General features: G+C 41.0%; 1 protein-coding gene across 6 annotated transcripts in view; it reads right to left on the reverse strand.

Moving 5' to 3' along the window:
• citb (citron rho-interacting serine/threonine kinase b) overlaps positions 1-26760 on the reverse strand; it is a 49962-nt gene that overhangs the window by 5035 nt on the left and 18167 nt on the right. For 2 of the 6 annotated variants that reach the window (XM_006797516.3, XM_006797517.3), the window contains exons 10-31: positions 26500-26595; positions 26157-26273; positions 25843-25952; positions 25443-25617; positions 24430-24627; positions 24268-24321; positions 21807-22004; positions 16374-16567; positions 15546-15681; positions 15353-15457; positions 14955-15095; positions 14550-14669; positions 14201-14432; positions 13903-14061; positions 12224-12247; positions 9909-10079; positions 5764-5944; positions 3135-3223; positions 2938-3042; positions 2659-2828; positions 610-690; positions 208-343 (exon numbers count right to left, since the gene is read on the reverse strand). In XM_006797516.3, coding sequence (XP_006797579.2) covers positions 208-343; positions 610-690; positions 2659-2828; positions 2938-3042; positions 3135-3223; positions 5764-5944; positions 9909-10079; positions 12224-12247; positions 13903-14061; positions 14201-14432; positions 14550-14669; positions 14955-15095; positions 15353-15457; positions 15546-15681; positions 16374-16567; positions 21807-22004; positions 24268-24321; positions 24430-24627; positions 25443-25617; positions 25843-25952; positions 26157-26273; positions 26500-26595 — 2992 coding nt within the window. Of the gene's footprint in view, positions 1-207; positions 344-609; positions 691-2218; positions 2264-2658; positions 2829-2937; positions 3043-3134; positions 3224-5763; positions 5945-9908; positions 10080-12223; positions 12248-13902; positions 14062-14200; positions 14433-14549; positions 14670-14954; positions 15096-15352; positions 15458-15545; positions 15682-16373; positions 16568-21806; positions 22005-24267; positions 24322-24429; positions 24628-25442; positions 25618-25842; positions 25953-26156; positions 26274-26499; positions 26596-26760 lie in introns of all 6 variants that reach the window. The other 4 variants (XM_087848953.1, XM_006797518.3, XM_006797520.3 and 1 more) reach the window with 4 other exon arrangements.

Consider the following 26760-nt stretch of genomic DNA (forward strand, 5'->3'; position numbering starts at 1 on the left):
CCAACCTTTCCGTTTAAATTATGGATAATAATTGCACTTCATCAATTATGCCAGTTATTTGTAATGGCAGCTTGTTATGGCAGCAGATATTGACCTTTTGATTTACGACCGACACTGAATGTCTGAGCGAATGAAAATCTCGAGTCGACTCCTGCTGCTCAGCAGACATTTATTTTCTACTGAAAATACCACAGCTGGGCCTCTTACCAACAATCATCAGCAGTTTCTCCTGCTCTTTGATGATGTAGATCTGAAAGACTGACCCCAGGCCAGGAATGTGAGTCAGGGAGTTCTTGATAACATTCAGCGCATACAGCCCCTCTTCAGAGCCCACCAGAACGATCTGCGGCACAGCAGCGAAACACAAAAAAACAAATATTCAGGTGAACGTGGTGACATTTCAAACTGGAGCAACATGCGGCAAATCCTGGCAGAGAGCCCCGAGCATCTGCTCCATGCTCCAATACATCGTTCTTCTCCTGAATACAACTGCAGATTGTAATTTTCTAATGCTTAAAATGCACAATTAAGAAGTAAACATATTTTCTAATAAATATATATGTAGTTACATATGAATATCATTTTATAGCATATAAAACATGTCCCTACCTGATCTGTGAGCGGAAGGGTGCAGTTAATGTCCAGCCTGTCATCTCCCTCCAGCTTCAGCAGAGAGTTTCCCAGCAGCTTCTGAAAGAACAGAGAGGGGTGAGGGGTCAGCTGGATCACGACCTCCACGCGACCTTGGGTAGGAGGGAACAGAGGAGCAGGACGGGAGGGGCTGGATGGCTGGAGGACTGGGTTCAGAATCACAGTGTCAGACGTGGGACCAAGTCACAAGCGGTCTTCAGCTTCAGGTCACGGATAAAAAGTTATACTTGTTAGACCTTTAATAGCGCGCTGTTTTATTCAGAGGCTCTACAGTACCAAAGAAACGATGCTTTCATTTGTAATAAAGTAATTTTGTACCACTTGTCAGCATTAAAGGGAATAAAATATACTTTTAATAAACATGTGTAACTCCTACGAAGCTGAGAACAAGATTTTACATTTGAAATGAATAAATGAAGTAAATATTTTGCCAGTGGTCAAGTACAGATTGCAAAAAACGTAATGTTTACACAAATGATCAGAGTGAAAGGATCAAAGTCTACAAGCTCTACTGCGTTTAAACAAGAGTCATTATTAACACTAATCAGCATCACCGCCGGCTTCCTCATTACTGAGTCAGTGTTCCAGCTCATACGCTGCTGATATCTTATTCACATATACAACAGAATTACATCAGATACATACAGCTGCGAGCTGAGATGAGAGGGTCAAGCAGATTAGGACAGTCGCCATAGCAACTTAAACTATTAATATTAAAATGTGGCAATTGAGTCTGATAGGAATTTGAACTCCTTTAGGGATTGGGTAGAAGTACAGTAGGAAGCTTTAGGCCTCACTCGCCTGTGTACCCAATCAGCATCTGTGCTGATTTATGTGGATGACAGATGTACTAAGCTCATGTCCATCACATAGTGCTTATACAATTTCAGTGATTGGTCTATAAATAGAGTAAGTTATGAAAAATGAGCATTGAGCGTTTACAGAGTTGCCCATAAAGTGACTTCAAATTAACTCCATGACTGACACGAGGTTTCACTTGTCGTTTCACTCATATCAACCTGAATTTACAAGCTAATGAGGATGAGAAAAAATTACTTGGACAACATTAGTTTCAAGTAATTTTAATATTACCACATTCAGCTCTAGATCCTGTTGTTGCTTTTTTTTTTAAAGATTAGTAAGAATATGACTTGCGTCTCTTGGTTAAGTCAAGTGACTTGAGTCCCAGCCTCAGAGGAGTGTGCAGAAAGGGCAGAGGTAACAGCGCAGACAAGTACACAAACAGGTAAAACTCGGCAGTGCGATCCCTGCTCCTCCGGACAGGACAGCTGCAGAGATTCAACCCAAAGATGATCAGACATCTTGGCGAATATTTGTGTACTGTGGTTAGAAAAAAGGACATCGGAGACAGGGAAGAATATTTGAGAGTTTGTTCAGGATACAGCAAAGGATAGTGAAAGTGAGAAGTGGTCACAGCAAGTGAAGTGACAGCAGGGTGGGGGGCAGGTGACAGCCAACGAAATGACAGACTCATGCACTACAGCGTGCCTCGTGTAGGATGTGCAGTGCTCGTGTGTGTCAAAATGTCTCGTGTCTAACGGTTTACCTGGACCAGTGGAGACAGAACCATTTGTCTTTTGGACACAGCAGCCTATGTGTGCAGTGACACATGGGTAGGAATGGAGCAAATCGACAAAACACGCCCATATGCCGGACATACAATGTGTCACGATGAAAAAGCAACAAACGCAGGCGAGAGAGACAAAGAGAGAGGAGAGAAAGAGAAAAGAAGAGAGAAGAAAGGGACAATTAATGACGCACGTAAGCGAAACTACCCGTTAAGCTTTAAACTCGAAACCTACGTCTTAAATAGACTACGGAGGGGAAATCTGCTCATGGTGAACAGCACCGACACAGTCAAATATCATGTTTACGACCACAGACGCGACAGCTGTGTCCACGGCCGGATATGAATTGAGTCAGGAGACATTAAAGACAGAGAGCGAGCTGCCCCGGGTTGCGTTCGCCTGCTCTGGAGATACTCACTGCGTCAGCCTCTGCCTTCTCCCGGGAGGCTCGGCCCGCAGCCACCACAGACTCCATCACAGCCACCCAGCGCTGTTTGTCTGGGAAACTGGGAGCCATGAAGTAAACAGCCTGACCAGGCCAACAGGGAGTGTGACACCGTGACTCCAGCTTTAGGACATAAGGAACATCTGACACACAGAGAGAATAAAGTATGACACGACTTCAAATGATTAATATTTGACAGACTTTTGAACAACATTGGGAAGGCAAAGGCTGCTTGGTACACTTCACATCTACCTGACTTGGCAGTGTTTGGTAGTTCAGATGCTCCCACTGCTCCATGAACCACCACCTCCCCATCTGACAGACACAGATCAAACTCCTCCAGTGGTTTCACTGACTCTGAGCAACACACATAAGGAGATTCATAAGCACTGGCGCCCACTCGAATAACTTTCCATCTATCTAAAAATCCAGACAGCTAAACATGTCACCTTCTCTGGGCTCTATCTCATAGATGGATATTTTAGTCCCATCCAGGACCACATATTTCCTCTCCCAGCCCTGGCCTCGTTTGCCATTCCTGCAAAAACATAAGACGACAACAATACCACTGTGAAGACAGATGAGTGGATTTTACCAGACAGAGTATTATGAGGCCCTATGAGGAGTTGTTCTCAGTAACATCAGGCCACCATCAGTTAGAGGACATGGGTGCATATAGCTCCCTCACTGTAGAATGACAGACTCCATATTCTATGGAAATGTATGTAACTTGTGGTCCCTTCCCAGATTGGCAGGTACTAACGATTGCTTCTTTAAGATCATCACTGATGTCTTTCCTCCTTGACACTGTAACACACACCCAAATGTTCCAAAACTTCTGCTTTTACAGCTGTGAGCATGTGAGTTGCTCTCACTTGTTGATCATCAATTAATCAATATATGTGATTAGCAGCAGCTGGCTGCTACGTTCCCTCGTAATTGAGTACAGGTGGACTTTGTTTTTCCACACACTGTTTCTGTATATTGGCTGAACTATTGATACAGTTGACCACAACATATTATTCAAACGACTGGAGAACTGGGCAGGTCTTTCAGGAACTGTACTAAACTGGTTCAAAACATACTTAGAAAACAGGAAATACTTTGTATCAATAGGTAACTTCACATCTGAGCAGACAAGTATCACATGTGGAGTTCCCCAAGGTTCCATCTTGGGACCCCTTCTGTTTAACATTTACATGCTCCCACTGGCACAGATTATAAAGAACAACAAAATAAACTATCATAGCTATGCAGATGACACACAAATATATATCACAATGTCACCAGGAGACCGAGGCCCTGTACAGGCTCTTGGTAAATGCATTGAGGAAATTAATGACTGGTTGTGCCACAATTTTCTCCAGCTAAACAAAAACAAAACTGAGGTAATAGTCTTTGGCGCCAAAGAAAAATGATTACAGGTCACCAGAGAACTTCAGTCTATACACCTAAAAACCACCAACCAGGCGAGAAATTTGGGTGTAGTGATGGATGCAGACCTAAACTTAGAAAAACACATTAAGACAATAACAAAATCAGCTTACTATCACCTCAAGAATATTTCAAGGATAAAAGATCTGATGTCTCAACAGGACCTGGAAAAACTAGTCCATGCATTCATCTTTAGCAGGCTTGATTACTGTAACAGCATCTTTACAGGTCTACCTAAAAAATCAGTCAGACAACTACAGCTCATTCAGAACTCTGCTGCTCGAGTCCTCACTAAGACCAAAAAAGTTGACCACATCAGTCCAGCTCTGAGGTCTTTACACTGGCTGCCTGTCCGTCAGAGGATAGACTTTAAAGTTCTGATGCTGGTCTATAAAGCTCTGAATGGTTTAGGACCAAAATACATCAGTGACCTCCTGACCCAGTATGAATCTTCCAGATCCCTCAGGTCATCTGGATCCGGTCTTTTATCAGTTCCCAGAGTCAGAACCAGACACGGAGTAGCTGCATTCAGCTTTTATGCTCCATATATCTGGAACAAACTCCCAGAAAGCCTCAGATCAGCTGAAACACTCAGTTTATTTAAATCCAGGTTGAAGACTCACCTATTCTCAGCTGCATTTGAATAAAACACCAAATCCACACTTAAGCTTAAATTTTAAAACTTACATTTTAACTACTGATTTTATCTACTGTTCTGATTTTATCTGTTTTGATTTTATATACTGTTTTGTTTGTTTGTTTGTTTGTTTGTTTGTTTGTTTGTTAATTAGTTAGTTAGTTTGTTTGCTTGTTTTAATCAATTTTTAATCATGCTTTTTATTTGTTTTTGTTTCTAATGTCTCTGTAAAGCACTTCGAATCACCTTGTTGTTGAATTGTGCTATACAAATAAACTTTCCTTGCCTTGCCTTGCCTATTGTTTGATTTATTAAGTTTTTGTTAATGACGTATGCAATATGTAAATCCCCTAATTTAGTATTTACTTAACTAGAAGATCTGCTAAAGACCAGGTGAGTCCTGAGATAACTTTGCCGTCTTGGGTGTCATTTCTTTTTCACATGACTGTACATACGAAACATCAGGGACCAGATGTATAAAATGCTGTGTGAGGTATCCACCCTTGTTGTCTTTTTTAATTTTTAAAGCTGTTTGTACAGACACTCCTCGTTTGTAAATCTCTACCGTTGTGAAATGTAACACATGTGGATGAAAAGATCAGACGCTCAGATAAAATCACTGTTTGTAAACATGGCATTAAAAAAACAATAAAAAGAAGCCAAATACACAGTAACACAAAGTGAAACTGAGAACTAGAGAATTACAGAAAAAAAGGCAAAAAAAAGTTTGGAAATTTGTACTTTTACTACTACTAATATTCAAAATATAAGGTTGATATTTATCAGACACTATAATGCTCTAATTTGTCAGATTTTGTTAAATCGTGTCTCACATTCATCTCCATCTCACTGCTGGAGGTTTAACTCACAGGTATGTATGAAGTCTGCACATTAGAACTGCAGATTTATGTGCAGCTGTTTCGGCAGGTGATGTGTAGGACGGTCTTGATATATAATAATGCAAGTGAGCAAAGACTGAGTCAGACACCACTGTGTCCACAGCTAACCTGGGCTGTTTCATCCAGCCCTCCAAGTGCATGTGTCCGCCGGCCTCTTTCAGCTGCTGGCCCGGAGCGCTGCTTTTATCTCGACACAGGCCCTCAGACAGATGCAGGGAGCAGTCACTGGACATCCCGCATGTGGCTGGAAGGCAGGGGGAGCATTTCGGGTGGCACAATGCATGGCATTCTGAGGAGAAAGAACATTGTTAAAGAGAGCCGAGCGACACTACTGACACCGCCAGTCTAAAAGGAGAGCGTGTTAACACGATCAGTGTGAGGAGAATGCACAGTAGGTTTATCTGTCCATAAAAATGCTCTCTTCTTGTGAAAAAAGCTTGTGTTTGCTAACTGTTAAACATCTGCAAACCGTCAAAGACTGAACCTTTTGTATATGTGTTCACTGATGTAAAGATTTAGAGATGAAATGCTGCTATTTTTGCGGGGCATAAAGTATCAGGAGTGTTAGGCAACAGCAGAAGCAGCTGTCACCAGGGTGTTCAGCTTAATAAAACCCAGAATGATGGCTTTCATTGTAAAACGGAAAACTTCAAAACACAGACAGAAAGGCTAATGTCAACTTTGGTCTTATCACAGTTTTTCTGAATTGGTAAAACACTAAACTCCATTCTCTAAGCCACCAAACAGTCTTTTGGCCAAACCTTAAACACGGTTCAGGTACTTAGACACAATTTGCAAAACTCATGCACTCTGTTTTTCAAAACCTTAAACATATCCTTAGTCACTAAACACATTTCACATGTGTGTTGCAAAACTGTAAACACTGGCAGCAAAATGTGAACACAACTTCAACACAGCTGTCATCTTTTACACACAGCAACTCACGACTGAACACACATGTTTCTAATGATGTGATCAGACCCTCTGCGAGACTTAAAGATCTACGATATCAGTATGTGCGAGTGTAACCTGTAACCAGCGACTCTTCCAGTACAGTTCTGTGCCCATAGGCCTCCTCTTACTGTTGGCTAGGTTGTTACAGATGGTACTCTTGCAGTACTGTAGACTATATTGTAATAGTGCACATATATCTGGAGTGCATATACTGTAAATACACTTCATTAGTCTGTCTTTCTGTATCACTACTTATCTATTATCTATTATAGAGAGTGTTTGAAAGGGATTCCATGGAAACCTCCATGAGATATATTTTGAAAGATGAATCAGGGTTCAGTCTGGCAAATAGAAGATGGAGAGACAGTAACATACATTTTTTTTCCCAATTGTTTACACACATTTCCTGAAAACATCCCTCATATTGTCATATCAAAAAAATACACACACAACGAGCAAAACCCTTCAATTCTCCTGCAAAATGAAACTCTACATTAAAAACAATGTAATTTCTTGTCAAAATGGCGTTTTGTTTTCAAATGACACACAAACCATCACATGAAGAGACATTTAATAGAACCAGTTAAACACTGATGTGCTTAATGTAAAACACTATGACCACTTCTTCTCCAGTCATCATAATGACTTAATGTAATGGTCTGTATTTGTATAGCGCTTTACTTGGTCCTAAGGACCCCAAAGCGCTTTACACTATACACAATCATCCACCCATTCACACACTGGTGATGGCAAGCTACATTATAGCCACAGCCGCCCTGGGGCGCACTGACAGAGGCGAGGCTGCCGGACACTGGCGCCACCGGGCCCTCTGACCACCACCAGTCGGCAACGGGTGAAGTGTCTCGCCCAATGACCGAGGCTGTCGGAGCCGGGGCTCGAACCGGCAACCTTCCGATTACAAGACGAACGCCCAACTCTTGAGCTACGATCTCCTTTTTTGTTCAGTTTTGCACTTTTCAAAATTGTAAACTCAGTTGCCCAACTTTGCATACTAACCACATTGCTAAACACCTTTCACACATAATTGCAATTAAGAAATCAGAGCTTTTTGTTCCAGTCTGTTTCTATAGAAAGCCCTGATAGATACTTTGCAGAATGGGATAGGATCCTCTCCAGATTTATATGGGCGGGTAAAAAGCCAAGAGTTAAGCTTAAAACACTTCAGCTTCCCAAGGATAAAGGAGGACTAGGCCTCCCTTGCCTACATGACTATTATAGGGCAATCCAAATAAGGAGTCTGGTGGGCTGGTGTAAACCTGGATATTGTTCAAGATGGAAGGAAGTGGAATTTTCCTTGGGAGGTAACTTCCTTGTTGGGGCACTGATAGGAGATCCCTCAGAGTTACGTCTCCTGGGAGACCCGGGCAACCCTTGGACAGTAAGCTCAATAAAGACATGGAAAAGAGTACTTAAAAAGTATCAATTAAATCAGAGGGCCGGATTCCTTAGGTGGTTTGCATATGACCCAGAATTTTTGCCTAGTAAGATCAACTCAACATTTAAAACATGGGCTAATAAAGGTCTCACCACATACAGTATCTCATAGAAAAGTGATGAGTTTCCAGGACCTTAAGAATAAGTTTGGGTTGCAAAATCCAGACTTTTTTAGATATTTGCAACTGAGGGACTTCTTGAATAAAAAGCTAAAACATCCCCAGTTATCGACTAGGAATGAAGAAATTATTTACATATTTGAGAATGCATATAGAGATGCATCCTATCAAAAAATGATTTCCAAATTATATTGTTCACTGACCAACCTAAGGGGTCATGATACAAGATATGTTAAAGCAAGATGGGAAACAGAGGGTAATCTATCCCTAACAGGAGAGGAATGGGATGGGATCTGTAGGCAGCAGTGGTCGGTAACAAGCTCCCACTCGTGGAGGGAATTCAGTTGGAAGAATGTAATTTGTTATTTTAATACCCCGGCTCAAAAATCCAATTATTCTCATAAGACAACATGCTGGAGGCAGTGTGGACATGCAGCAGCAAATCATTTCCACATCTTTTGGGAATGTCCTCGTGTGGCTCCATTTTTGACTGAAATACATAAGGTCCTGGAAACAATCTTCCAATTTCATTTTGCAGTGTTGTACCCAGGTAACTTAGAGAGTCTTAATCTATGTAAACCGGATAAATATTTGTTCAGTGTGCTGTTGGTAGCTTCCAAAAATCCCATAACCCGCCGTTGACTTAATGAGGACACTCCTACTATAAATGAGTGGATTGATGTGATAGATACTATTTTTGTTATGGAAAGAATAACTTTTAGGCTAAAGTTGCAGGCGGACTCATTTGACGAATACTGGTCGAAATGGTTGAACTATGAACAAAATGGGACGCCCAATTTTGTATAATCTCGTTGTATTTGCTGGTTTGTTTGTTTTTTGTTTTGTTTTGTTTTGTTTTGTTTTGTTTTGTTTTGTTTTGTTTTTTTGTTGTATATGTTGTATAAACAAGAAAACCAATAAAACATAAATGAAAAAAAAGAAAAGAAATCAGAGCTTTATACAGTTTTTCTGAATTGCTAAAACACATTTGCTAAAATCTCATCTCTTTGTGTCAAAACACAAACTGTAAAATTCAACCTACGCTCACATAACCTTTAACTTGTCTTGCAAAACCAAACATTTGACCCAAAACTATTTTAACTTTACTCAGAATCAACCACTAATGTCAAAAGCCACACAAAACCAGCCAATGTGCAAACACAACTTAGCAACTATTACACACTACAGAAATAAATGCAAAACACTGTGAGATAGCAGGAAAATAATATTTTTCTATTCATTCATTTATTCTTGTACTCACATTTTAACAAAAAAAGAACTGCAGTAAAAAAAAGGGAGCATATGGTGGAAGACACACCATCCAGGACCAATCAGGAATGTTACTAGAAGTTTGTTGTTGTATGTTGTGTGTCTGTAAGTGCAACACTAAGCAAAAGGCTTACAGTAAGTCATTATGATGACTTTAAGCACATCAGTGTTCAACTGGTTCTTATAAATGTCTATTCATGTGTCATTGAAAACAAAATTCCATTTACATTGTTTTGAATGTAAAGTTTCATTTTGCAGGAGAATTGAAGGGTTTTGCACATTGCGTGTGTGTTTTTTGATTTGTGTGCAGAGTTCTGACAGTATGAGGTGTGCTTTCAGAAAATGTGTGTAAACAATTGGAAAAAATGAAATATAGCAAGAAGTTAAAATATGGTTTATGTGAAGGTATACATCACTGTCTAGTTGAAAGTCCTTGTGAGCACAACTGTAACTTACCAAGACAGGTAGCTGCCTGGCGACCAAAGTGCACAGTATCCAGGCACACGGTACACTTGGCAGCTCTCATGTTGAGTCCCACTGTGAAGCGGTGAGGCGTGTTGTGGTGCATCACCCTCTCTCTCTCTCTCTCTCTGTCTCTCTGACTGTCCTTCAAGCGACGGCTATACTCTGAATACAGTCAGTAGAGAACACAGTCAGGGCAGGCAGCGCCAGCATGTCAGGTACATCCATCGCTTTAAAACCTCAGTGCATCATGCCATACCATCTATGAGATCAGTTCAACCAAAAAAAAAACAAAGCTTTCCAAAAGGAGTGGTTCATGTTTGGCAAAATGCATTAATGCAAGTACTCTGAAGACGGAAATGCTTGAAACAGATTCTTCATTTTGTCAGTCCCTCTGCTTGTGCCCACACACTGCAGCATTTTAAAGGCATTATCCAGTCAGCATCAGCGAACTGCATTCTGCATTAAAGATGGTTGAAAAATTTCACGTCATGATTATGGCAACAGAACGATCGCGCTTATTGACATAATAATGTCAATCAGTATGAAATTTACAAATCTTGTGTGTACAACCAACATGGAAAGAAAGAAAAATGTGAGCACTTTATTTCATGTATCTATTGAATATTGTTGTTAAGTTACTGATGAATATGGCCCCGTTTGTATTTTTCTCATACAAAACTACCTTAATGTGATATTGCATGAGAAAAGTATGAAAGAGACCAAATCAGTGAGTAAATCATAGTGCATAATGGAATAATCAATAGAGCCATATCTCACTAATAGATGCGTATAAGCTCCGAAATCCTAGCATCACATAGTGCTGGGCCTGTTGTTTAGACCTTTATTGTAATAGCAGGGAAATGAAGGCAAATCACAGTCTAATTGGACTTAAGTAAAATGTAAAGCCTTGGTCTTTTCCCCCGCCTCCAGTCTGTCCTAAACTCAGCTGCCAGACTTTTAACAAAATCAAAGAGACAACACTATATCACTCTCAGTTTTGCTACTGCATACTATCTATTTTATCCAGCTATTTCAGCTGATTTTAAACTTGTGCCACGCTTTTACCTGTGTTATAAATTTACAGTCAGACCCAAGGAACCGAGCTGCTGGGTTGTTCCTCTGATCTTAACTGTTCTCTATCAAAGGAGCTGACGTTCGCAAACTCACCTTTCATTTACATCTAGATTACATTACAAACGTACATTTACAGACAACTGATCAAAGTGTTTTATCTTCTTATCACTTCTTTATGGACTTATTTATTTCCGTGTTTACTTGTAATACCGTTCACACTGTTCAGCGTTTATGTTCTTTTTATTTTAACTGCATCACTTCACTTTTTGATTCTGATCTATATTAACGAGTTCTTAAAAGCACTTTGAAAATCTGTACATTTTACACTTATTTATGATTAGAGCTAGCAACTTAAAATAAATCATAATAACTTGGTCATCTTCTTTAGTCCTCTTGCATGAAACACATACATTAGTGTCCAAACTGCTGTGCAGCTGGCATTCATGCGGATGTTAAACCTCCAAGGTAAGCGCTGTTACAAACTAAATACACTTGCCCATTGGCAATGGCACCCACTGACAGCAATGGCCTTCCCCCAGACTGCAAAGTTGTTTAGGAACAGCTTGAGGAACACAACAATGAGCCAAAGGTGCTGAACAAGTCAGATTCACAGTTATCTCATCCGGCATCCCAGAGAGAACCCAAAGGATCTGACACAGGACGCTCTCAGGGATCCTGTGTCTGTTCCCCAAGGCCTCTAAGCTGTTTGTGTCCATCAGATTTGCTATTGTAACTGACAGCTGTACATCTTTTTCTTTCTTTCCTTTCTTGCTTCTGTTGTTTCTGTTTTTGTCTACCAGGTCACTATGACATAAAACGGCGATATGAGACTTTTCTTTTCTTGATGTAACCTTGACTAACAAAATGGCTAGATAATACCTTTAGATCAGAGTGTGGGTTTAAAGTGCATACAGCGGTTTTTGCATTGCAGCATTTTTAATATGGTACATTTGTGTATATGATGTGAATTTGAGGTGGAAATAAAGTGAGTTAAATAAAGTAGAAGGGTTCTGCAAATCACACGCTTCAGCAACCAAGATAAAATGCTTCAGATTTCTAAAGCTCTGCACTGAAGGTTCTTCGGCCTCATCTGACAAACCTGTTTGGATCTGACATTTTATACTATAAAAGTGCAGAGCTTTTAAAATCTGGCCTGTCAAAGATGTGGATGTAGCAAAGTAGAGGAGAGATAAGAGACCAAGCTGCAGAAACCATGAATTTGGATGACTTACTTTCAAAAGTGACCCTCCTTCCCTCTGAAAGGTGTGTGAAAGAAGAGACAGTAAGAGCTTCAAAAATCAACCTTTGAATGTGAGGTGTGTGCTGCAGAGGCAGTAGAGGAGAGTCAGCTAAGAGATAAGACATTTTGCACTCAAGTCATATGATACGTATCAGTTGTGCCTCACTTAAATAGACAACCAAAAAACGGCTGGTCTTTGGGATCAAGTCAACCCCCCAAAATTGATCTAGTGTGACTGTAAGAAGATTTAACAGCTGTCTGAAAAATATAGTTACAAAAAACTAATAATTAAATAATCAAATCCCCAATTCTACTCATATTATTGGTGATAATGAAATAAATACGAGTACAACTTGTCCACAGTTCTGAGAGATGAAGAAAACTGCCTGAACTGTATCAATGTGACAACAAGACACATTGATACAATGCTTTATTCTATATACTTCGACATCCAATTAAAATGACAAGTTAAAGTATACAGCGTGTCTTTGGACTGTAGGAGGACAACAGATTGCTCAGAGGAAACCCACTCAGACACAAGGAGGACATGCGGGCTCCATGCATGGGGGCCCAAATCAAGTCCTTTCCTGCTGTGAGGCGACAGTGCTAACCACTGCACCTGCTGTGCTGACCATTATTCAAAATAGCAAACAAGCACAAGCACTAGGAGCTCAGAATCTTGCTGCATGCAATACTGTATACTTCTGCAGATACTCTAGGTTTGAAGGATAGCGGTGCAGGGGACCTGTGTTTCTTTTTCTTCTGTAATTATGCTGCATGATAGTGCTCGGGCTACAGCGCGTCTAAAATGAGAACAATAATTCTATAAACCACTGTGCCACCACAGCACGGTGGCACAGTGGTTAGCACTGTTGCCGCACAGCAAGAAGGTCCTGAGTTCAATTCCAACATCAGGCCGGGGTCTTTCTGTGTGGAGTTTGCATGTTCTCCCCGTGTTTGCGTGGGTTCCCTCCGGGTACTCCGGCTTCCTCCCACCGTCCAAAGACATGCAGCTTGTGGGGATAGGTTAATTGGATAATTTCAAATTGTCACTAGGTGTGAATGTGCGAGTGAATGTGAGTGCGAATGGTTGTCTGTCCCTGTGTGTGCTGGCCCTGCGACAGACTGGCGACCTGTCCAGGGTGTACCCCGCCTCTCGCCCTATGACAGCTGGGATAGGCTCCAGCGCCCCCCGCGACCCTGAAAAGGATAAGCGAATGGATGGATGGATGGATAATATCTGCTCACTGGTATGATGGAAACGAGTTTAAACCTCAAATATCTCACTTGATGTAAGCACAGCTTACCACTTTCCCATGTTACACCACAACCACAGTGTTTCTCACACTTATACTAAACTAGAGCACTTTACTGACTCCTTCACATGTTTCTACACAGTACATCTGATTGAACTTAATAAACTGAGCTGCCAAAAAAGGCTTTGACTTGAGCTTTTTACACGTCTTCTTAAATAGTTCTTCCTTACACAGCAAGGTAAAAAAGAAGAAAAAGTCTCATGGCAAAAATTATGAATGGTTGCCTAAATGAGATAACAAACCTGCCGGCTCATCTTACCTCACTCTCCTCTATGCATCTCCTGTGAGCCTGCATGTTTGTGCCATTGGATTAACAAAACACACTGAGCTACTATGAAAATCACCCTTTCCTTACCCTCGGGTGTGGGAGTGTCCTTCCTCCGTCCAGAGTTGGAGGGTGCAAGGTTGGTGGGGCCCTGCTGGTGCTCAGGAGACTTCACCATGGCAGACATAATTATCTGTTGCCGAGCTGTGGCTGGGTTTGTAGAACTTCCGTGGTCCTTATACTGCAGAGCTGGGTTGGAAAGACTAACTTTGAGTATTTTGTTTTAAGTAAAATTTAAAAGAATTCTTAGTTCAAGTTTCTACTGATGATTATAAATGAACAACAGAGTGTAAATTGGAGCCCACAGATTGGTGCAGGGCAGTCTCACCTTCTTCTCTCAGTGCTCGCAGTTCTGCTCTCATTTTCTGCAGAGCATCTTCTAACTCTGTGCAACGAGAACGTTCTTTGTCTAGAGCTGCCTTCATGTCGCTGTACTGCAGAGGCACCGGCTGGATGGCAGGCACAGGGGAAGCCTGGCCTTGAGTCGGAGTCTGACCCTGAGACTGAGCCTGAGCAGCCATGGCGGCCAACAGGTCCTCCCGACGACGTCCAAAGAGACCCTGAGACGCACACAAGCAAACACAAACAGGGAGAAACACAAGAAGTGAGCCCAGAAATGAACAAAAAGACATAGAAAGATAAGATAAGAGAGAGAGAGATATTTAATCCCATCTAACCTTTTTCTTCTTGGAGCCACCGTGTGCCTGGGCCTGGAGGAAGTCTATGAGCTTAGTCTGCTGGGTAATGGTTCCCTCCATTTTCACCTTCTCATGAGAGTATACAGCCTGCAGGTGGAGCTAAGTGAACATCACTACTGCCATGAATTTCTCCTCAAGTACTTCATTTCATACAGAGAGGTTGACAGAGACAGAAAGTAGGGGAGGGAGTTGTGTGCTGTAAAACAAACAGTGTGTGTGCACATACGTGTGGCTCAGAACAGTGGGGGAGAAACAAGACTGAAAATGACACAATCCAGCAACGTACATGTACCTGCAGTGATTTAAAACTCACATGGTTCCTACATGTGTGGGTTTTTGTCATTTCTCTTTAGTAGGCGTGTGCATGTATGTGTGTAGCAGCACCTGGATGTTCTCCAGCTGGTATTCCAGGTCAGTCCTTTCAGTTTTCAACAGGTCAGTCTGGTCCAAAGCGTCCTGCAGCCCCTGGGTCAGACGAAATATGTGGGTCTTCTGGGCATCCATCTGCTGTTGCAGCTTCTCTTGCTGTGGAGGTAAAGCACCTTTACATCACCCTCTGAATGTCTTTACTAAGCCACACACACTTCTTACAACTGATTGCTTTTACTGATCGCTAAACCTTTCAGCGTGGTTTCACACAGAAAGGTTTATTATTATTATTACTGCTAAGAATTTCTGAAAAATAGAACCGACTTATTTTCCGGTTTTGACCATATGTCTGTAATAAAAGTGTAATAAAACCATCAGATCAGTGGCTCTGTGAAAATAATGAAACACTGTGCCTCTTCCAGCAGCCTCTGCTTCAGCTCTCTCTCACTCTCCAGTTTTTGCTGCAAACTGCGGGCGTTCATCTCCAGCATGGCATGCTTCTTCTCCAGATCGTTCAGCTGAGGAATGAAAAGGAAGAGTTTGCTGCGACATCTGCTAACTACACGAAACTTAACAGAGGTTATTCAGGAGTGTGAAAATGCGTACAGTGTCTGCAAGGCTCTCGGCTTTGAGTTTCTGGTCTTTGAGGGCCTGCTGCAGGGCCAGGATCTCAGCTTTGTGCTCTTTAACTGCCTGTTCCACAGCCTGCCGAGACTCGGTGCTGCGCTGCTCTGCACGGAGCCTAGATCGGAGAAAAGTCAGTGCCAGTTATTTTTCAGCCTTCAAGTGCATGCTCTTCAAGTTCATCTATTATGTGTTTACAGGCTCTTTGAAACAAACTGACTAAAGTATTTCGTAATGTTCATATTGCTGTTACACTCAATGGTTTGTTTGGAGTAAAGTCGTGTGGTTCTGGATAGAGAAAACCACACCACTAAAAATGTAATTTCAGTTTTTGAATGCTTTAAAGTTTACCTAATTTTCATCACTTTCCACTGTTCCAGGCAACTCAGAAAATCATTTCCTATTTTACCTAGAATTCCTGCTTTGACAGACCTTAGACAATACGGCAAAGCCTGTCGAATCCAGTGCGTGTAGGCGAAGGGAGCTTTATCCAACACTGATAGCAAGAGAAACATTTAGAGCAAAAATAGTTTTCTCTGCTGATGAAATAAGAAACTCATAAGCCTTCTTAAAGGTCTTGTGGCAAGATTACATAACTGGACTATTGCAATGTGCAGAAATAAATATACTAACGTTTCTTTGAGGCAACTATAGGTGCACTGAATATAAGTTAATGTGCTCTAGACTGTTTTCATAGTAGCAAGAAAATTACAAGCAAAATAGAAACAGAACATTGAGGAAAACATTTTGGCTATTTAGGATTCATTAGTTAACACCCACAGTTACAGTGATACATCTTGTGGTGGTCACCTATTCTGTTTTTCAGTGTCTAAGAGTCTCTGGATCTCTCTGGTCCTCCGCTCAGCCTGGTTCTTCTCCTCCTCCAGTGTTGACCTCCAGGCATCCCACTGTCTCTCCTTCTCCAGCAGTTCATCATTCATAGTCTCCAGCTCCATGACCTGTTCCTCCAGCATGGTACACGTGGTCTTCAGAGTCTCAAGATTCTGGTGAACAGATGAGAATGTTTCAGACTGTTTTTGATCTGTTTGAGGTCGTCAAGAGGGCACATCTTTAAAATGTTCAGCCCAGGCACACAGTTCTGTTTTTTTGAAACCAGAAGCCACGCCCACCCACTGTTCAAACCTTCTGTTTACAAGAGGCTGCCAATCAGAAGAGAGTTGACAAGAGTCAAAATGGCTTGTTTAAGAATTAATCAATTAACAGTGGATGCAACAAGACCCAGTTTAAGATAAATAAAGATTGTTTAAACTGTAGGACTGTGAGAAAGCAACTCTAGTAAGAATGCCAAACTGGAAGTGAGCTGGTGCCATTTAAATTCCCAAGCTATGGTTTTACTATACTGTAAGCAGTCCCCAACCCCCCGGGCCACGAACTGGTACAGAGTTGAGGCTCAGGTGTGAAATTTATGGTTTTCAGGGTTTTTATTTTTATTCTTTAATCGTTTTTATCATTAACTCGGTTTCCCCGGGTCTTTTCCTGTGTGTTATGAATAAATCTTCTTTTTTTTTTTGGTGCCAGTCCTGTTTTATTTTGATTTTTATTATATTATTATATTGTCAGACATAAACCGGTTTGTGGCGCAAAAAAGGTTGGGGACCGGTGCTTCATTTACTATGGGGAAAAAAAGTTATCCAATCCTACCTGGAGAAAGTAATTGCCCCTCCCTGTTAAATCATGAATTAACTGTGACTAATCACATCTGTTGGACAGCTGCATTCAATTTCACTGGCCCCACTCAGGTCTGATTACTGCCAGAGCTGTTGAATCAAGAAATCACTTAAAGTTCAACAAAGTAACTGAAATCTGTCAGCTTAGAAAGGTTTACAAAGCCTTTCTAATGCTTTAGGACTCCAGTGAACCACTGTGAGAGCTATTCTCATCCAGGAGGTCACAAAAGATCCAAACACCACAGCTAAAGAACAGCAGGTCTCACTCGCTTCAGTTAAGGTTCAGCAAAGTATGTATGGGAGCGTTCCACAGAGAAAAACACTTCTGACCAAACAGGACACAAACACTCGTCTCACATTTGCCAAAAACATGTGATGATCTCTAAAACTTTTGGACTTATGAGACAAAAGTTGATGTTTTTAGGAAGGTTTGACTCTGGTATAAAAATAACAGCATTTCACAGAACATCACTCCTACACTACCTCCTGGTGGTGGTAGCGTGATAGTCTGGGGCTGTTTTGCTGCTTTAGGACCTGTACAGTCGTAATTAAATACTCCATCCAGGTCTGTATTCAATTACAGTAAAGAGCAGAAGCATGAATGCAGCTCTCGACCATAAAAGTCTTATAGAGAATGAATGTCCATCAGTTCATGCTCTGAACCTCAAGCACACTTGGTTCACGTAGCAGGACAATGATCCGAAGCACACCAGCAAGTCCACCTCCTGAATGACTCAAAACCCAAAACTAAATGAAGGCTTTAGATTGGCTGAATCAAAGTCCAGACATTAATCAGATTGACATCATTTAGGGCGATCTTAAACAGGCCTTTCATGATGAAAAATCCTCCCATGTGGCTGAATTAAAATTCAATTCTGCAAAGAAGAGTGGGCCAAAATTCATCCACAGCGATGTGAAATCCAAGAATAACAAACACTTGATTGTTTTTGCTCTCAAGAGTGGCACATCCAGTTATATTACGTTATTAATTACTTTTTCACATTGGAACAGGAAGGTTGGAGAGCTTTTTTCCCTTAAAAATGAATTTAGAATTTAAACAGCATTTTATATCTAATTGTCTGAGCAGATGCACTTATGATATAAATGTGAACATTCTAGGTGATTTTCATAAAAGATTAAGCCTGACCTTGAAGTCAAAATTACTGAGATTCAAACTTATCAGAGATTTTTATTTGCCTTTACTTGAGTTATCATATTCACAAACGTGGGTATCACGTCACCCATCGGGCACTGGGTATCAAAAACTGTTTGATGATCTGAAAAATGTAGGTGTAACAAATATGCAAAAAACTAAGAAGTCAAAAAGTAAAAATGTTAATCTGTTAAAAAGAAACCACAATGCTAGAGCCAGGCACTCACAAACTGTTTAAATAATATACATGAAGTCTGACAACTAACGTTCCATGTAAATGACTATTTGAACCTTCCTTTGAGTGGAGTTATTTTCATGCCTCGAAATGTTTTCCTATATTTTTCACCAGGCCTACACAAAGCTCCATGTTTAATGTCGTACAACAGACTCCTTTAGACAAAGCATGGGGAGACAAATATAGCCTCTGCCGGTGCTGCAGCAACACCACGGCCCTCTGAAGTCCAATGCTTCCACAGCTGACACGACCTGGGAGTGATGGGGATGACACATCCCTCCCACACACCACCCCATCCCTCGTCTATGACTTCCATCGGTGGTTACACAACCAGCAGGACTGAGAGCGCTACTGGACACCCACACACAAATCCTCCCACAGGGGCATCACACCATCACACAGCCTCCTCTCTCTTTCTCTCCATCTCTCTTTCTCACTGCGTTGAGAATACGACGCATAACAATAATAAAATTATTCCAGTGTTTCGGCTGCCTGATTTACCCTTGGCACTCTCGGAGCTGAGAGCGATGTCTAGGTCACCTGTCACAGGTGTTGTGGAGATATCAAATAATGTGAGTGTAAGTGAAAAGCTCCTGTCTGACTGTGAGTGGGAAGTGGGCAGGGTGAAGAAACTTGAATAAGAGGAAGGAATACAAGTGTTTTAGAAAACAGAAAATGATGTTTTCTCACAGACTTCAACTTTCATGCCACACAAAAGCGGTGGCATGTTGGCGGAGTGACTGACTCTAAATGCTGGGTTCAGATGTCAACTCTTTATGTGTTTATTTGCTGAGTGACTGGCCGCCCGTGCAAAATGATATAGAGAATGAATGCAGACTTCACACTTTATCTGAGTTTTATGTTTTTCTTTCTCGCTTATCTGATTCGTGCTCTTCCTTTGCAGTAAAATCTGTTTTTATTTCACATCTGGTTGTCATGTTATTGTTGTCTAGTGTTCCCTGTGCCTAATACAGTGTTCCTGTCTGTACATGTAGTTTTGCTTGCTGCTCTTCATCTGATGCTCACGCTTTCTCTGACAGACTTCCTGTTACTGACCCGAGCTTAGTAAACAGTTATTTGATTTGAACCTGCCTGACTTTTTCTTTTGAGCAGGAAATTCAGTGTCAGAAGCTAATAAATCTGCTGGTAAGTAATAAAAAATACCAGCTGGGTTGTTCCTGCATATAACAATTTTCCCAGCACCAAAGGAACATCCAGTCTGTGTAAAATGTAAATGAAAACAGCATACTGTGATTTCATTCACAACAGAAAACAGAAAATATATCAAATGTTTAAACTGAGATGTTTTACTAGTTCATGAAAGATCATAGCTCATTTTTAATTTGATGGAAACAGCTATTTCAAAGTTGAGATGGGGGCAATAAAACATCAGAAAAAATGGAAGTGGTACTAAAATTAAACATTTTGCAAGTATTTAGGTTAATTAGCAACAGGTCAAAACAAAACTGGGTACGAAAAGATCATCTTAGAGACATCAATCTGCAAAAAGCTATGCAACAATTTCTCCTGAATAATCTGCAGCACATAATATCATCAAAAGATTCTTAGAATATGAAGAAACCTCTGAGGACAAAGGACAAGGCCAAAAATTTATATTGGATGCCTGCGATCTCTGGGCCCTCACAAGAAACAGCATTAGGGGAGGCTGTAGCTCGGGTGGTAGAGCAGATCACCTACCAAACAGAAGGCTGGTGATATCCTCATGTTGGTGTTGTTCCCACATCATCATCATAAATGTTGTTCCAGGTTCAACATCGCAAGTGACCAATCACATTGTTTGACGTCATACTTTTGCAAGCTAAGCGATTCATTCATTTATGAAATTCCAATGTTGCAAGGACAATATGTATAATGCTTACCGTTTATTAAAGAACAGTATGAAATGCAAAGAATTCAAATTGCTGGATCGGTGGACAGAGGCGGTTTCTTGCAAGTTAAGTAGATTTTTTGTTTAACGCGTTTTTTTCCGAAGTCACAAACGTATGATGTCACAACCATGTGATTGGTCACTTGCAATGTTGAACCTGGAACAACATTTATTATGATGATGTGGGAACAACACCAACACGAGGATATCTGTGCGTCTGGCACATATCCTTGGGCAATATACTAACCCCATGTTGCTCTCAGATGCGTCCATCAGAGTATAAATGTATGTGAACGTTAGATAGGAAGCTTCCTTATGGAAGTGCTCAGATTGAGTAGAAAAGTGCTATATAAGAATGAGTCCATTTACCATTAAAAAAAAGACATGATTCTGAAACACTTCCACAAATGTTCTCTTTTCTGGTCCAAAGCTCATTTAAAATAGACTGAGGCAAAGTGGAAAGCTGTTCTGTGGTGAGACAAACCCAACTTTTAAATTCTTTTTGGAAAATATGGACGCCACATCAACTAGATTTAAGAGGAGAGGGACCATTCAGCTTATTATGGGGGGCATCACTGCCTATGTCTTTGGCCATCTGGAAAGGCACCATCAGTGCTAAAAGCTGTATACAGGCTTGAAAAGATTTGGGGCTCAAGAAACAAACAACACAACAAAGTAGACCCAGGACCGCTGAGCAAAGGATCCTACATCACACAACAGTTGGATGAGTTTCCTCATTCAAAAGTCCAGCAGCTGCTCGCGGTGATTTACAGACTAATGTTTAAATAAGAGGGAATGCCACACAGTGATAAACATGCCTCCTGACCCAGTGTTTATATATGCATTCTGCTATCAAATTCATAATGAGTGATTATTTACATTTTGTCATTTTAAACCATTTCTTTATTTCTATGTTCCCACTGTGAGTGAAATATGTGTTTATGAGAATCGCAAATCGTTGCATTTTTATTCAGATTTTACACCTTTTTTGAAATTAGGGTTTTATTTTTATGAATAATAGATATTAATGTTTACTGTAGTGGAAAATAACAACAATAAGTAATGTATTACTGCATGTGGTGACATGTGAGTGGCCTGTGTAGTTGCTCCATCCTGAGTCAGGTGAAACCCTAACAAGAGATTCAACAAGCCTCTTGAATCTCTCTGGGCTAATAGTAGAGGTTCAGTGTGCTTTCTGGTAACTAAGTTTCTGTTTTTATTCAGGGTTCACCAACCCATCTGCATTTTAGGACTGTACACCATCATCAGAAGTCAGCACCTGTTTCTGGTTGTTAAGGTGCATTTCACGGTCGGCCACCTCCCGACGCAGCCTGTCCACATCCTGGCTGAGCTGCAGTCGATCTTCTCTCTCATCAGAGGCCTCATCCAGCTGCTTGGACAGGTAGAAGTTCTGACGGTTAAGCTCTGCATTCTCCTGAGTCAATGTTGTCAGCTGCTCCTCCAGGTCTGTGATCACCTACAGAGTAAAGGGAACATTCATCTTTCACATTTAAATGGCTGAATACATACACAGTATTCATCTGCAACTACCCCCAAAAACCCAAAACCTTTTGCTGCATTTATGTATAATACTATAAGGCTGTAATGTGACACAAAGTGTTTTTGTTGCTCCACAGGCAGTGTGTACCTACACTGTAAAAGCAGAACTCCTGGATGTTCGGGAAAAGTAATAAAAATGTTAATTTTACAATTCGCACATAAGAAAAAGTTTTGGTGCTGTTGTGCATATAATGCTCAGATCGTTGCTCCTCCACAATAACAGCTGACCCAACACCCCACACAATCTCAACTCTACTGCTGCATGATTACATGATGCAGATATCTGGGTTAGTGATGTAATGCAGTAATCATTTTTCGACGCTGCTGTTTCAACCCAAGTAGCATTCAGAATGAGAATAATCATTTCATCAGCATCGGTCTGTTCCCTTAATCAGCCATGACTACAGTGCACACTGTAAAGAGATGAGGGTTATACGAGGCTGTCTGTTAAAAGCCCCTTATTCTCAGCTCTTGTGGGAACAAGGGGACCACACAGAACGTCAAGGTGGCCGGGAGGAAGAGGCAAAGCTTTTAAGTACATAAATTAGCTGCCTGTTCTGTACTGACTCAGTGCTTCTGCTCCCTTTCGGCAGGGGACTGACAGCAGCGACTAAATTCTTAAGGCAAGGCTAGAAGTCAACAGTGGAATGAGTGCAGCGGTGATCTGGCAATTTATTCCAATCATCTGTCAATCAAATCTATAGAGCAACTTAAACAGCTAAGGTAAATCACATCTAGATCTGCATCCTTAACGCTGCTGAATACAAACTGCTCAGTGCTGTTTGTGAAATCTGTGGCTGTCACACACTTTCACTGATTAAAATTAACATATCATTTATTGCTTACCTCTGCCACAAAACACAGAGGAGGATCTTTCTTTCAGTGAGCAGTGTGAATGCTATAGAGTGTAAATGCAATGCTGATATGCAGGCAATATATAACTACATCCAATGAATTTGCAGTCTTTATCAGTTTTAAACATTGCCCACAGCAGTCTAACACACCCATGATGGCTTCAGCTATAATCCTATAATATACAGTTTCTACACATATTTAACATATTGGTTAACTACAATGTTAAAAAAGTGAAGATATGCTATGAACCTCAATGAATACAGATTTTTTAAAAAGATCATAAAGCAGTGAAAACATCATGAGCTCCCACATCCGGTGACTAGTCGCTACAATGCTTTCATAATACAAAACGCACACCATAATGCATTAATAATTTCCGGGAGACCTCACTAAATTAAATGACACTTTGGCTCACAGTTGTCCAGATATCCTGTTCTCCTCCAAAATGCTCCACAGACTAATGGTTCAACCAACACTGCAAGTCAGCAGGGCAAAAAATAGAGTGGCATTTCAAGCTCTGCTTGTTGCTGAATTTGGCTGTGCTTGCCTGAATACTGGCCAGCTAAATCTATGGTTGTCGCTTTCTGAACAGTTTGTGAGTGGGAGGATCTCAAAAGTAGGGCAATGGGATAAAGGAAGACTGTGACGGTTTTGGTATTTATTCAAGATACATAAACTTGACGGCACCTAAATACCTGAAAAATGACAACATAATTTCGCAAGGTTAGTCACATGTCACAAGATCATGTGTTGGTAAACCAAAGAGTTACCAGGAAATGTTCATTCATAACAACGTAAAGCAAATAAATATAAAAAAATTTGGAGCTCCCAAATAGCAATGATCACCGAATAGAGGGCATTATTTTCTGATTCAGTAGGGCTAACTTTGGTTAGTGGAGGTTCACTTAGTTTCTGTGTTAATGTGCACAATGGTGCCATGAAAACAACAAACAGTTCTGAGAGTTAGTCTAATATTACTGTAAAAATTGTATCTGGAATAACAACTCTCACTTTGACCAGAAACATAATGTTTTGAAAACAGGGTGGAGACCTGCTCATATTTAAGGATGCACATTTATGCAGTCAGCTTTACATCTCCATAAAGATCACCAACAAGGCAGACAAACGTGATGAAACGGGGAAGGTGTTAAAAGTGACACGGAGTCAAATGATTTTAAATTTTAATTCATCCAAGAGTGACAGAAACACATATGGACTGAAACGAGGCTACTTCTAGTGCGATGATTCAGCTGGTGTTCGGTGCCAGAAGAGCTGTTTATTCCTGTAAAGAGCGAACGACAGAAATAAGGGTGTGAGCAGCTTACCGCGCAGCTGTCTCTCAAGGCATCATATTTGCGTTGTATTTCATCTCTGTGTGCCTAGGAGGAATGACAGGAAAGATGCAGGGACAGATATTACTGCCTACGTTACACAACATCAATGAGACAGCATCTTCGCTACTTTTTTTCCCTTTCCATTTCTCTTACTCTGAGCACAGTTATCTCCTCCTCGGCCTCTGCAGTGGTCTCCTCCAGCTCGGTCTTAGCCTGCTGCAGCTGGCTTTCCAGGGCATGGCGAGCTGCCTGCAGGTTGCTGATCTGAGATTCACGCTCTTGAAGTGAAAGGGTCACCTCTGTCACCTGACGTTTAATCTCCAGCTTTTGTTCCTCATGCTCCAGCCCAATCTACAAAAGCAGACAGAAAGACCAGGATCAGGAGGAGGAGGCGATTCATCCCCAGCGCAGTCAGACACATGCTGACATCACTTCAGTGTGAGAGCATTACACCTGACACATGTCTGACTGCCTTCAGTTATTAGGCTTCACTTTTTGTAACATCTGACTTTAAAATAGCAAGTGAGACTTTTATGGCCCGGGGAAATTCAAATTACAAGCTACTATGGAGATAAATGGAGTACTGTAGAAAATATCCTGTATCCTAAATCCCAAAAAGTTGATTCTGTTCATCTGGACGTATCCTACATTATGCTACTGGGTCCCAAACTCCATATATCATAATATGCACTGCACATCAAATGGTCCCTACCTTTTCAATGTCCATATATTACCAAACAACTATTTTATATGCACCACCTGCTTCCCCAAGAGGTCATGATATATATACTACACTATAATTATTTCCTCAATATACACTCAGAGACACAGTTCCACGCAAGTGTGTTTATACTACATGGAGCCAGATCAACACAGATGGAAGAGGTTTACTGCACAGCTTTGTCTATTTAATGTTTAAAAATGCCTTTTATGCTTTGATAAAATATCTGTGCAGATACTCTATAATTAGTTAATATATTATTAACTAAGATTACTTCATATGTACAAAATAAAGCATAGAAATAAAAGCCTCTATGAAGTGGATGGTGCTGTGACAAACAGACAGGGAACAGAGCAAATACAAAGAAAAGTGTTGTCACACAGTTGGAAAATCCACCACCATCTATCAGCAGAGATATCCTGCACCTGTTCTAATGTCTCCTCACCTCTCGGAGCCTGGTTTCCAGCTCCAGCACGCGGCTCTTATTGCTTTGCTCTTGCTGAGTCATTTTCTCTAGATGCTCTTCCAGTTTGGCATTCTGAGCTTCCAGCTTCCCGGCCTGAGACTCCAAGTAGAACTTCTGCTGGCGAAGCTCTGAGATCATCTCCTCTTGGGCTTTCCTGGCAAGACAAAACATCAAAATGTGCAAAAGGTTAAGTAGAAGGCTATGTAGCAACGGCAAGGTCAGAATTAAGTACCTTCCAGATATTATTGCACACAAGCTGCAGCTTCACTCTGCCCAATAAAAGGACAAGCTTACAAGCGTATCTTTATCTATTGTATTATTATTGTATTTTATTGTTATTATGGAGCACAATAACAATGCTTTGTGTTGGGATACTTACATGTTTTTCTGGGTATAGATACTGCTGTTAGCTGCTAGTTTGTTGGCCTCAGATAGTTCAGCAATTCTCTGCTCCAGACTGTTCATCTTTGAGTCCATTGCATTTATTGTCTGAAAAGAAAATGTGGAAGCTGTAACATACGCTTAACAAACATTTAGTTTGGTCTTCCTATCAGAGGTTTAAATGGGATCGGATTAAGGGTGATTTTTGTGCTTTTTAATTATACAATCATTATTCCAAACATGGAATCTATGTCAGTGTGATAAATATTAAAATACGCCTGAAATAGTGCTCCCAAGCTGGTCAGTTCTTACCGCCTTCTGTTCACTGATGATGCTGCACTTCTCCCGCACCTCCTCCTCATATTTGCTCTGACTCGACTCCAGCATCTCCTTATCGGCCATGTCCGCCTTCATCTGGGCCTCTAGCACCTGCTCAATGCCAGGCAACCCACAGACCCATAGCCGGGATATCACTTAACAGGGTAAAATATGAATTTGAATATGACATATTGCTGCTCTTCCCAGCACCCCGGCTAAGGCACGACCTCTAGACAAAGCACTTCCAGCAAGTTTATCAGGACATTTCTGCATGGTGTTTTACATCAAACCAGTGGGTCTGCGTATATGATTGTGTGTGCATATTTATAAATCGAACCTTTATCTTGTCTTCGTAGAGCTTCTCTTTCTGTTTCAGATGAGTCTCCAGGCGCTGGGCTGTGGCTTGAGTCTCTCGCAAATTCTCCTCCAGCTCCTACATGAAATACAAATAGGTCACTTGCTTCATGTTGACATCAGCAGCCATGCTCGCAAACGCTAAAGTAGCCATCATTTCTGGCATAAAGGTAATGCATAAAACATTTCATCACAAAACACAACTCATACATTTGTTAGAGGCAGTGCAAAGGACTTCAAAATC

Source organism: Neolamprologus brichardi, chromosome 12 (assembly GCF_056152115.1).
Source record: "Neolamprologus brichardi isolate AB-2024 chromosome 12, ASM5615211v1, whole genome shotgun sequence".
Taxonomy (NCBI): domain Eukaryota; kingdom Metazoa; phylum Chordata; class Actinopteri; order Cichliformes; family Cichlidae; genus Neolamprologus; species Neolamprologus brichardi.